The sequence below is a fragment of the Cottoperca gobio genome, chromosome 16, assembly GCF_900634415.1.
Source record: "Cottoperca gobio chromosome 16, fCotGob3.1, whole genome shotgun sequence".
NCBI lineage: Eukaryota > Metazoa > Chordata > Actinopteri > Perciformes > Bovichtidae > Cottoperca > Cottoperca gobio.
The window spans coordinates 14,648,649-14,661,299 of NC_041370.1; the positions used below are offsets into that span (position 1 = coordinate 14,648,649).

General features: G+C 38.1%; 1 protein-coding gene across 1 annotated transcript; it reads right to left on the reverse strand.

Annotated features, from left to right (window-relative positions):
• Positions 1 to 1,200: 1,200 nt before the first annotated feature.
• LOC115021596 (syndecan-2-like) lies at positions 1,201 to 11,660 on the reverse strand. The gene is given in 6 exon segments (XM_029452123.1): positions 1,201 to 4,051; positions 4,053 to 4,153; positions 4,348 to 4,654; positions 5,405 to 5,601; positions 6,603 to 6,735; positions 11,387 to 11,660. Coding segments are annotated over 6 exon segments (861 nt in total). The 5' UTR covers positions 11,447 to 11,660; the 3' UTR covers positions 1,201 to 3,988.
• Positions 11,661 to 12,651: the final 991 nt, after the last annotated feature.

Genomic DNA, 12,651 nt, shown 5'->3' on the forward strand with positions numbered 1-12,651 from the left:
TTGGTTGCCAAAAAGACATTCAGTGCTTGGTATGTATTGTGAAGAAAAACACAGCACTGCTCTGCCTATCTGCGGTTTCCATCCCCCGTCCTCTAGCACTAATCTTCTGCGTTCCTCTGCAGTCACTGTTAATGTCCCACCATGTGAGAAGGTTTTGATTAATGTTTACTTATACTTTTCTTACACTCTTCTACTGTCATATTATATTACTTTGTGAACTTATGTACAGGAGTTTAACTTCTGGTTACTTTCAGCCATTTGCTTTTTACATAGTGATATATGACATTCAGCGTGTTTTTGGAAAACAGTTGACCACTTGGCTCCATTCACATGCTGCTGGCTTGGTTTAACATAGTTGTTTGAGAACTTGCTTTTTGGAACCTACATTTGTAAGAGGATGTTTCTTGAGGCTGAGAGGAAACATTGCACTACTGTGCGAGCAAAAGGTACAACTGAGTGCTTTTACCTGCAGATGACCTTTAAATGTCTGAAAATTTAACTGTGGGCGGATGTGGATCAGAAAGTGGAGTTGTTGTCCACCAGTTGGCGGGTCGGTGGTTTGATCCCCAGCCCCTGCAGACAGCATGTCGAAGTGTCCTTGGGCAAGATACTGAACTCCAAATTGCTCCCGATGGCCTGGCCAACGGTCTGTGAATGGTTATCACTACTGACGAGCTGATGTGCACTTTGTATGGTAGCTGCTGACTCTGTATGAATGTGTTTGAATGGGTGAATGCTGACATGTGTTGTAAAGTGCTTTGAGTAATTGCAGAGATGGGAAAAGAGCTATATAAAAGCAGTCCATTTACCATTTAACTCATTACAAACTATATATATGTCGAGTCATAGCATTCATCTATTGACACTAATTATTTCTGTAGAATAATTTGAGGATTTACTAAAGAATCTCTTCTTGGTTTTTCCTTTTTTCACATGGTGAATACAACTCAGAGAATCTGAAATAGTGTGTGGAAACATAGAATTATTGCCTCAGAGGTAAGTACACAGATGTTGTGTATGTGTAATGGAAATATAGGTAGAGAGGGGGATGAAAGGGAAACTGGTCAACAACACAGAAGAAAGCAAGAGGGACAGGGAGGTTGTTGAACACATGCTTGTGAGTGTAGACATCTGTCTGTGTGTATGAGAGCAAAGAAGGAATGTATGCTCTTATATTCAGACCAATCCCGAAAGCCAAAATAAATGACAGTAAGTTTAATAATTGCATTAACGGCACATCTTTTATGCAGTAGTGAACCTCATAAAATACACAATTTTAGCAATACAGTTCTCTATTGGCAACCTTATTTGCTTATGTCACAATTGTATCTGCAAGTTGCTTTTTGGTTGGTCTCCAGCCTTCTGTAGTTGCTTCTTTGTTCAAATCAACTTCAATTACATTGAAAATTAAAGCTTCAATATATTCACAAGTAACTTATAATTCTACTTTAACATTTACTAAATGCATTCATATAACAAAAGAAAAAGGTAACATCTGAATATGAAATTGAAAATGAATTTACCAAGGCGTGTAAAATACACCATAAACTCATGTTTAAAAACAAAACTGAGCAGAAGGCACAAATAGGCTTTGATCATGAGTAAATACTGCACAATCCCAATCAAATCACTGACATTAACCTGGATTATAGTCTAAGCAAGCATAAATTAATACATATAAATTATAGTATCAACATACTGTAGAAATTTACAGAGATCCTATTTGAGTATGGTAATTGTGTGTCATCACCTGTTGGATTCCTAACAAGTGCTAACCCGTTGTCCTAACCCTCTAGGGTAGGGTTTATGTCAGACATTTCTCTGACATGTCTGTTGGTATGGACGACAGAAACGTCGGCATTTCCAAGATCAGTCAAATATTCCAGTTGAGGTTCTGTACAGCTCAAAGGTCAAAGCAACTGTGAATTAATGTATACAATGTATTGTGAGGCACGGCGGATTCAAGTGCCGAACAAATGTCATGTTGCCAACAGGAAGTCACAGTGGGTTAGTGATATGGTAGATTTAGTTTATTCCAGCCCCAGTGAGTAGGCAGTTTGAATTTAGATAATCTAGAGTTACTTTAAAATAGTATTTTCTGTTTTGGCAAAGGTAGTTATATCATTTAAACAATAAGAATTAATAAGTAGCCTTGGCTAAAGGACAAACAAAACATTTCACTGACAAACATTGCCTCATGAAGGGAATCAAACTGTGGCTAGACACAAAACTGCCTCTACACATTTTGCAACACATAGGGGCAGTGACCTTTGGAGCAGAATCATCTAAAAACAAACAAAAATAGCCATTACCATCCGATAAGTATCATAGTTTAACCACTTAGCCCCGCCTCTCTGTATACATCAACCATTGATCATTTTGATGACCAAAGTTGGTTAAAAGAAAATGATTTGACCTTTTCACAAAGATTGTAAAGCTACAGTTATAGCTACTTCAAGACAACGTCTCCCATAAGAGGCTGTGGTCAAAAAAGTAATGTTCTTTGACACACAAGTAGGTAGCTGGTGCTAAACTTCATCACAGACTAGGGCAAATGTAAAAAAAAAAAAAATGGAACATGCTGTATACAAGTAAGAATCATTACCCTGTCGTCGTTGCTCTTAACCGTATCCTTATTGAAGCTCCAAAAGTCTCTAGAAGGTCTCATGCTCCTTTGGTTTTGTTGGCTTAAGTAAATATTGATAATTAGGGAACACTTGTTTAAACCATGTTTACACTATCTTACATTATAACTTATTAAAAGTCATTTTCACTGTCCCTTTAAGTTCAAACCTGCTGATGTAGCTGTATACAGTTGATAAGTCAGAGGAATTTGCTTTGACCGCTTCAGAAAACGTTGGTCACTTCTACGGTTTCTGAATTATAGTAATCAGCTTTGGCTCTACTTTAGCAATCCTAGTCCACGTGCTTGCTGCACCCTATCACCTAGAAAAGTCCTGAAAATATTACTAATGTTGGCTGCAAGGTTGAGGGCCTACGTAAGGCTACCACCGTTTGAATACAGTGAAAATCTCTTTAAAAATGGCTTATAATCTCTAAATATCAAAACACATTGAAAAAGATACTAACATTTTTTTCCAAAAGACAAATAAAGGTAATTTATATTTGGTCAGTTCTATAAGTCTCAATTATCTGTGAGAAAACAACAAAAATATGTACCTGCAGAGTAACACAAATCTCTCATAACAATACTGGACAGTATATGAAAAAACATATTAATTTCTCATAACAATAAAAAATATATATTCAATGCAGCGAAGAAAGCATACAGAAAATGAAATGTAATCATGAAAATGTTAACAAACAGAGCAAATTTGACCTACAATAAAAGGGGAAAGGGTTTACATTTTGGAAGGCCATGTTGTTATACGAATCCCATATGTGGTACCGTTTCAATTACCAACATTCATAATGGGTTAAGGCCACTCGTATGTTTCTGTAAACTTCCTTTGATGTTGTGAAGCTGAGCCACGACAGTTCAGGCTGTAGCTCTGCTAAATGGAACAGTCGATCTGTCTGTAATGCAGATTCAAGTCCAGCCCAGTGTGGTTCAGCTGAAGTGACGTGGGTCTAAAGGCACAGTGTTTTGATTACTTTGACATTGATTACGTTCCTACACTAGAAGAGTTCTGATATTCTAGAAAAGTTTCCTTTCTTGAAATTTAGGATGTGCGTTTAATGTCAAACTCCTTCTCTAGGGTGGAATGATGGGAATGTATTTTAAAAAGTTTGATTTGTTCCCTTATGACCTCTTCTTCACAAACACTGAACATCATATAGCAACATGTGAGAGTAGCAGAGAAGGAAGGTAGGAAAGATGGAGGAAAAAATGGTGGTAGCACTGAAGAAAAACAGAGGTGCTCGACTTCAAACTTCATCAAGAGGAATCCTCTTCAGTTGTTTATAGATCCTTTCTTAGTCCTGATTGGGAGGAGACAGACTCCATTTAAAGTCCCTATTGGTCAGTTCAGGCGTAGAACTCCTTGGTAGGCGCTTTGTGATAGGCTGTTGTGGAAACTTTGGTGTCTCCCGAGGTTGTAGCTACCTTCGTCTTTCTTCTTCATACGGTAGGCGAGGAGGACGAGGAGGAAAACAGCACAGAGGAATCCAACCACCCCGCATGCTATCACCGCTAGAGAGGGCATGAAAAAAAAGAGATTAAAATATATTGTCTGCTTGCAAATTTTACAATAAAACATTTGTTTTATGCTTTGTCATAAAAACTTTTATACGTTTAGTCTTCAGACTCTCAGTGAATTACCTCGTTAAACTAGACATGTGGGGACAATAAAGAGGAAGTAAAGCCAAGTGAAAATCTGTCCTTACCTGCCAGCACTTCCGTCCTCTCCCACATGTTCTCAGTGGTCACCTCTTCAGGAGAGTCCACCTCATACATTCTGCTGCCTTGGCCATGTTTGGCCAGAAGATCGTTTTCAACCTCTTCGATCTGGACTTCACCCCCACGGGTTTTGGGTGTTGAGACATCCCACCTATCAAGACTGTTGTCCTCGTCGGTATCTTTGATTACAGTGATGTCTATGCCGGATTTGTTTGCAGTAGTTTTAGTGGGGGGCATGCTGGTGGAGCTGGCACTGGTATTTTGTGTGAACAAATCAGCTGTTGGACCGGTCACCTGGAGAAATATATGCATTAGTTAATGCATGATGCACTGGATAACAACGTAGAGCTGAAACCTTTGAGGCATAATGTGGATTTGAATACTTTCTGGTTACCATGAAATAGACGTAAGCAATACATTCTTAAAGTTCTTAGCTTATTATTACTACATGTTACAGAAATAGATATTTTAAGCAGTCTCACTATAACAACTCTCGTCTGACATTTATATCATTTGGATGTATTCTTGGGAGGGATTTGGTTCATACAGATGTTTGAAATCAACAGTACAAGCCCAGGGGGGCTGCAAACTGTTTCATTGGAGACTCCGTGAATGGAAGTGAACAATATTACATCTAGTTATTACATTAGTTATCAAAAGAAGATGTGTGTGTGATTTGATTAAAGAGATAGTCGATTTTGTAAATGTTAATGTTTTTCAGTCAGAAACCAATAAATGCCTGAGGACAGACATTTTTCTATACTTGGTGTGGTCTGAAGTTAACAACAATATTAAGATATCCGGCTTAATTATTGTGTCTTTGGGATCAAATAACAAAATCATGATCCCATAGGCATCCAAGAATTAAGCAAAACTAAGCAAGTAAACTAAAGGAGGTGAGGGGGCGTCCTCATGCGTTGTATGAGGGGAGGCCCACCGTCTCAGACTTTGAAAACAGTATATACTAGTACACACTAGTTTTATCTTAGGACCCAAGTCATTTAGATTTTTTAACTTTGAGAAAATATGAAAGCAACATTCTACCTTCTCGTCACTGTTGTCCCCATTAGGTAATATGAATGGTGTTGTCTCTGTGTCCATCTCTTTGGTGGAGGTATCCTGGCTGTCTGCTGCTGTTGGTGGTTGAGGTTGAGATGGAACCATTTCTTTGGAGACTGTGGTCTGAGAGAAGTTGAGGAAGCGCCTGATCATTTCCTCATTATCTGTGAAGTTGCTGAAAGCTGCAATAGAGGAAACAATCACCAGAAATTCTAACACTTTGAGTGAGTTTCCTTTTAACCTAGCACCTAACTTACTTTATAGGTTAAGAAGATTCTCCTACTTTATAAGATAAATAAATAATAAAATCCAATTCATTTTCACAAAGCAAAAAACGGGGCGGTTGTTCTCGGCTCATTAAAAGGTTTTGTAGGTAAATGGTTTTAATCGGATAGTAACGCAATGTTAAAATGTGCCCTCAAGGTGTTAATTAACCAGTTCCTCTTACACGTTGGAGGAATGCAGTCAGTGTTGTGAGTTTTAGAACTCCCTGGAATCCACCTAAACACATTTCAGTTTATGTTGCAATCACACTAAAATATTCCAACGTATTATTCACTGTGGGCAGAAAGGTGAGTCATTGATAATGAAGGCAGGGAGCATCCGACATCTGTGCGCTTCCAATAAAACCTCACCTGGTTAACGCCACATCACCTCAGGACAAACACCTGGCCCACTGTGTCTGTGGCTTCTGTGTCTGACTATGCAAACACTTGCGACTACAATACATATATTGCTCATTTATCATTAGTGGATGAACTCAGTCCCATTGTAAGTCTAGATACTTTTGAGGAAACAGGGCCCAGGACTGTTGAAGTTATGATCAGAAAAAGAACAGAAGGTCCATAATATTCATAAAACTTTGTTAAAAGTATACATAACAAAAATAGAAAGTAAGGAACACAAAAGTAAAAAAACAACAAGAAAGATCCTATGGGCTGTTAACCCCGCTCTATTTTACCATGTACAAGCATCGTCTATTCGTAGTATTGCATCATGAAATAGCCATCTGATAAAAGGTTTTTAACCTCCTTGGATCTTTGTTATTTTTTGAGGAATTAGGATTTATTTAAGAACCCTTCATTCACATATTTCCAAAGGCTGCTATACCAATGAATGTGATGTTGCAACTAAAATGATTGCCATTACTAAAAAAAAACAACAAAGACAGTGGTCTCCTTACCGTAGTCTCCAGATCCAGAGCCTGAGCCGTCGTCGTTACCATCTTCATCATCTATAGGAAGGTCACCTGATGTTCGGCCCTCTAGGTACATGTCATCGGTCGTGGAAAAGGGTGTTTGTGAGGAGACAAAGAGCTGGAAGAGAGAGAGAAAGACAGATATTATGATACAAGAAATACATAAGAAAAACAAAGACTGAAAAGGAGAGGAGACACACAGATGCACAGACCTCCTTTATTCACACTTGCAGAATTCCTTCCACTAATGGAAAACATGTGAACGTCTCTATAGTTTGAGAGTAAGCCAATATCTCTCACAGCCAATGACCTATGCTGACCAAATATGCCAAAGTGTTCCCTGGTGTCTGAGTTTGACCAAAGTGTTTATTGAATCCATACGGGAGCATGTATAGTTGATGGAGGCTGTTTTTTGTTCATTTCATGTGTTGTGGCAGTAATTTGTGATGTTTCACAGAGCCAGACAGCCAGAGATCTAAGGGTATTTGAGTGGGGGAGGGAGAGATAGAGCAGCTTCAAAGGCAATACACAGAACAGAGAAGTGGACACACACATGGAAAAAAAACGTTTCATATATAAGATTGTAGCGTCAGAAAACCTCCCACTAACAGAAACATACACAAAAGGAGTTTGACGAAAACCAAAACCCTACTTGTCTCTCGTCATCTAAAGCTTAGTCTGACACTCGAAACTCCACCCAGAGACATTAAGTACTTAAATAGATAGTTGTTCATCAGCTTGTAAAAATGTGACTCAATGTATGAAGCAGAAAAAAACAAACGGCGATAACTTCAGAAAGATGGTAATATAACAAACGACTCGGGCAGACTAGGAAAACACATGAATCAAAAGAAAGCAACCTGATAATGAGTCTGAAATTCAAACACAAAGGAATGGCTCAATAGATTTTGGTAGTAAGACAGCGAGACGCATACACACACACACACACACACAGATGAATATGTCCCATTGAGACCTAAAATATGTCTGGTATGTATACTATGCTTCCACTAACACAGGTGCTGAGAGAGGGAAAGAGGAGAAAAGGGAATAAAACGTTTTTTAAAAAAGGAGACTAAAAAGTATTGCATGTTTCTCGTAAAACAGGTGCTGGTGACATTGGAGGAGGATCTTTAAGTGCAATAAATATTCAAACTTTAGGGAATTAAAAAGGTATACAATAATTTTATAGCACGAGTCTTCTCATGCCTTTCATTTGGCAGTATACCTAAGAAGTGAGAAGTGATGCAGAATCTAAAATGTGTGTATTTTTTCATTATCTGCAGACCAAAGCCTTTCATCTAATAATGCCAATCGCTTCATTCGGCTTGAACTGGATTTTTGGTATCAAACTACTGTAGAAACTTTTCCGCTCTCCTGGGATATATGATGTTTTTATTCAAGCTAACTGAGGTGTTACAAGAGAAAACCATTATGAGATAAACCAGGTTTGGTCTCCTTGATAGCTTTTAGAGAGAAGCTCTCGTCTACACTGATGAGCCTGTTCTTCTAAAGGAGATGCACAACGTCCACACTCAAAATGAGCAGGATTCCCCTTTAAGGCCTCAACAACAACTACTCCCACCACCACCTAATGTGCTGTTGAACTGATGTATTCCCAAACACACCACAAGCATGTACTTTAAACAAAATCACTCAAATACACAGGGACGAGGGCTGCATGGTTGAAATCATTATCACCTTTAATAAGGATATATTCCGATATCAATAAATACGACAATATGGTAGATGTAATCACAATCATACATAAAATAACCCAACTGATGTTCAAAGCAATTAACTTTCGGTCACCGGTATGAATTACAATCTTCATATGTGTGGAATTAAAACTTTAGAAAACTATTTTTTTTATTATAGTTTGCTCTGGGAGAAACAGAAGAGAAGTGAAACAGAGTTGTATGAAGGATAACATTATTAAGATCATGAGATAATGCTCTATAAGTCTAACTGATCAAATTGATAATGAATTATTGCCACGCCCTACTGTGATGCGAGTTGCGATGTGATTACCAGAGGTATTGGTTACAAAAAAAATTACAGTAACAAAGACAATTTACAGTAACATACAAGATTAAACCGAAAAAAAAAATCAGCCATCATTTTCCCTGTCCCTCTTGCCATAAAGAAGTTATGCAGTAGAGTTTACTGGAAGACTTGACTCAGTCAGTCAGAGGTTACACACATCTGGAAAACATACATAATGTACATAGCTCTCACACACACACGGGGGAGTGCAATATTAAATCTAGCAATGAACAAATCCATTATTTAGAGTCTGTGTGATTAATAGTTATTAAAGTTATACATTTCCCCAATGAGCTGGAAGCATAGGCTGGAAGTGAATTATAATGAGGGAGCAGTCAGGTCAAGAGTGAGGTTGTGCAACACAAAAGGTACACACCAGACCTGTCATCACCATCTAGATAGCAGCAGCAGCTCACAACGCTGTGTTTGAGGGGGTGTGTGTTTGACCATGGCTGAGATGAGTCAGAAAATGTTTGACCCCCTCAATGTCAAATTAGGTCTGTTCAGTCAACAGCAGTTAGTCTCCACGGCTTCACAAAAGGCAAAACATATTTGATAACTCTGTAGGCCTGGACAGAGTTTGGTATAATTGGACAGAATTGTTGATCTTGATGAAGGCCTGAGGGCCGACACATCAGAATAAAAGAATTGCATATGGAGCCAGAGTGCGCAACACTTCTTTCATACTTTCAAGTCTACTTCCAGTGATCAGCACTTCATAAAAACCCTTGGTTACTTTTCTAGTATGTTATGGATTAATTAATGAATATGCATCACAGTTATTTGATTCTGCTGACTCCAAACTAAATGTCCTCATCCACACTATTTGGCCAATTTCATCAGTTAAGAGGCTTAAAATATTAAAAGCTTTGTGGTGGAGCAAAGAGCAGCCTCACCACCAATATGTGGTGAACACCTCACTGGTATTTACCATTGTAAAAAAAACGTGTTAGATCTCGTTTTACTCTTTTAACTATTTTATGGGCTAGTTGGACATTTCAGACAAAAAAAAACAGCCACAAAAATTACATAGAATCAGTCCGGCAGCAAATCAGATGCTGTCAGACAGACAGGATGTGTACAGTGTTATGACTAATATGTTGTGACTTCAGGTAGACCATACTGTATACCAATTCTCCACAGCTAGGGATGTCACCCTACTATTTTTACATTTATGAATTATCATCACTACATTTTTTAATTTTATTTAAGCCTTTCTGTCATCCATGTGTTTCAGAAGCACTGTGAAAACAACGATTAATACATTTGAGAGCAGTCATCATGCTTCCTCTTGCCTACTATGGTTGGCTGTGTATAACCCATGCAGCTATACGCTTGCCTGGACTAGCCCAGTGGGACTCACTGAGAGTCATCCATCCAGAAAATGACACAACTACCGGCTCAAAAACTCACAAGATGTGAGCAACGTCAGTGACTAACTAACCAGTAATTCTACAGCCACACTAGGAGAAAAAGACAGTTTGAATATACGCAGTAACTCACCACGCCCAGTAATTTAGGAATGAAGTCTGTGTATTAGTGGCATGAAGTAATAGGGAATCAAATCATGTGCAGTGCAGTATATGGTGTACTTTACAAGATGATAAAAGTACAATTTTAACAGTTAAAGAAAGTTGTTTTTCAGTAAATCACATCCATTTAAAAGACATGTTCTATGATTAGGCCTTAGGTGGGAAAACAATACATCAAACTGTATTCATTCCTAACAACCTTTTCAGTATTTAGACAATGTTTACTGCCTTGCCAGCTCTGGCTACACATACCCAGCAGGACAGTCTCAGGTTTCAGCTCTCTCCCTTTCACAATATACAGTCCATAAATCATAAATATTATGCTTTTCTGGAGAAGTGGTGAAGTTCCCTGGCTCTCGTTTGGGAATTTTATTGTGAATAAATCAGCAGCCAGGATATTTTTGCACTTGTGACAATGCACAGAGCTCTCCCTAAGCCTGTCATTTCCAGGTGTTTTGCAGCTTTTCATCAGACACACAAATATATGGAGAGGAGGGGAAAGACAGGGAGAGGCTTTCCAAGTTTGGGACAAGTCTGACTTGTCAGGTAAGGCAGGATTCCCAGTTAAATATTCATTAGTGTCTGATACCTAATGTCAAATTGCAAACAAATGACATTTTAAAACTTGACACAAGCCCCGTGTGGGTGGAACATTCAGGCCTGGAGGTTTGGGTTTAAATGCCAAAGCTGTGAGCTAGAGTCTGAACAGACTTTGGCCCTGTGTGAACTTGACACCAACTGGACGCCTGAACTTGGTTTGAATACAGTTTGTGGGTGAATAGCAGTAAAACCTGAATCAGTCTCTAGTTTAACATAACTTATCTCTCATGTAAATAGTCTAACGTTTCTAACATGGAAGATAACAATGCTTAATTAAGACAGCTATCGAGCTTATTTTCATGTTGTTCATTTTTTAGCATAGACTTACATAATAAAATATAAGGGAAAGTATTTTAAGAAAACAAACATACTGAACCAGCTTTAACGGTATAACTTTATATGTAAAGCCTAAATGGAGAAACATAATGAACCGTTACGGAGGATCGCATTTTATAAATGTACCTCAACGGCTAATACATTTATTTTCAAAGGATAACAGACAGACAAAGAGTCAACAGTATCGAGCCAAATAACATTCAGGAGTTAAATAATGTGTTTCGATAAATAAACCCGAAATTAAAATCTACTTACTTTTTCACTGATAAACCCGGTCGCCAGCCCGACGAGAAACAACAACCGCAGATTTCTCATTTTAACTATCAAAACGAAACGATAGTTGTAAAGGAAAAATATATATATTAAGGAAAAAAACTTAATTATATACAGTCAAAAAGCAAGATTCGTCGTTCCGCTAATTCCTCGTCGCGTTTCGCCTGGTGTTTTCGGCTACTTAGTTAAATATCTGCACTTCGATGGACGACTGGACGCGTTGTGATTGTCGAGTACTCTGGAAAAGTTGTTTAGACTGGCAGTGCAGCGTGGCTCCGCGCTGACGTCAGCACGGCGTGACGTCAGACTGGGGGCGTGTCTACACGCGCACACACACATGGGGAGACCTTTGTGAAAGGAAAGAGAAATGCACTACATTTGACGAATGTGAGGGGAAAAACCCAGGGAACAGCACAGGAAGTGAAGAAAGAAAACATTTACAAAATATTTTATTCACACTTTTTTCTAAACTTAAACTGAACCCACAATTACGCACACAATGTTGTCAACATTTGTAAATCTTATTTTTCATTTGTAGATTGTACGATACACATTTGTGTCCATTTTGAGTTTAATGTCTCTCCACCTGCCTGTTACTGTAGATAGCATACAAAGCTGTAAGCATTGGCTGCTTGTTATGATCTGAAGTGCAGTATGTTATCGTTTTTACTTGGCAGTGTTTTATTCCACAGTCATTTTGAAATAATATGAATTAAATAAACATTTAAGATTGCCACACTGTTTTATTTAACTACTTTTACACCTGAGATAAGGGACAGACCAGAGTGTGAGAGAGAACATCGGCTGAGGAAGTAAATGTAAACTGTAGATATGACTCCCTCTAGTGCAGAAGAAAGGTTATGACAGCACCTGATACATTAACTGAAATACTAAAAGCTAAATTACTCTTTGAACATTTTTGTTTTCTTAGTACCAAAATAATTTACCATGAAAAAAGTTACCATTATCTTTTAAATACTTGTGGCTGATAAATATTCCACGTATGAGAGAAAATGTCTCTTTGCTTTCATCATTCATCTAACACCTTCACTGCTTTTAAGCTACTGGATGCCTACATTTCCCTCGGGATGAATAAAGTATCTATCTATCTATCTATCTATCTATCTATCTATCTATGAGATTCTTCTTCAAGAAACATATACTAAGAAACAGTTTCGTAAACATTGGTGAATCATTGTGTAGCTCTAATAATGTCCCACTACAGGGATTCCAATGATTTAGTTTTT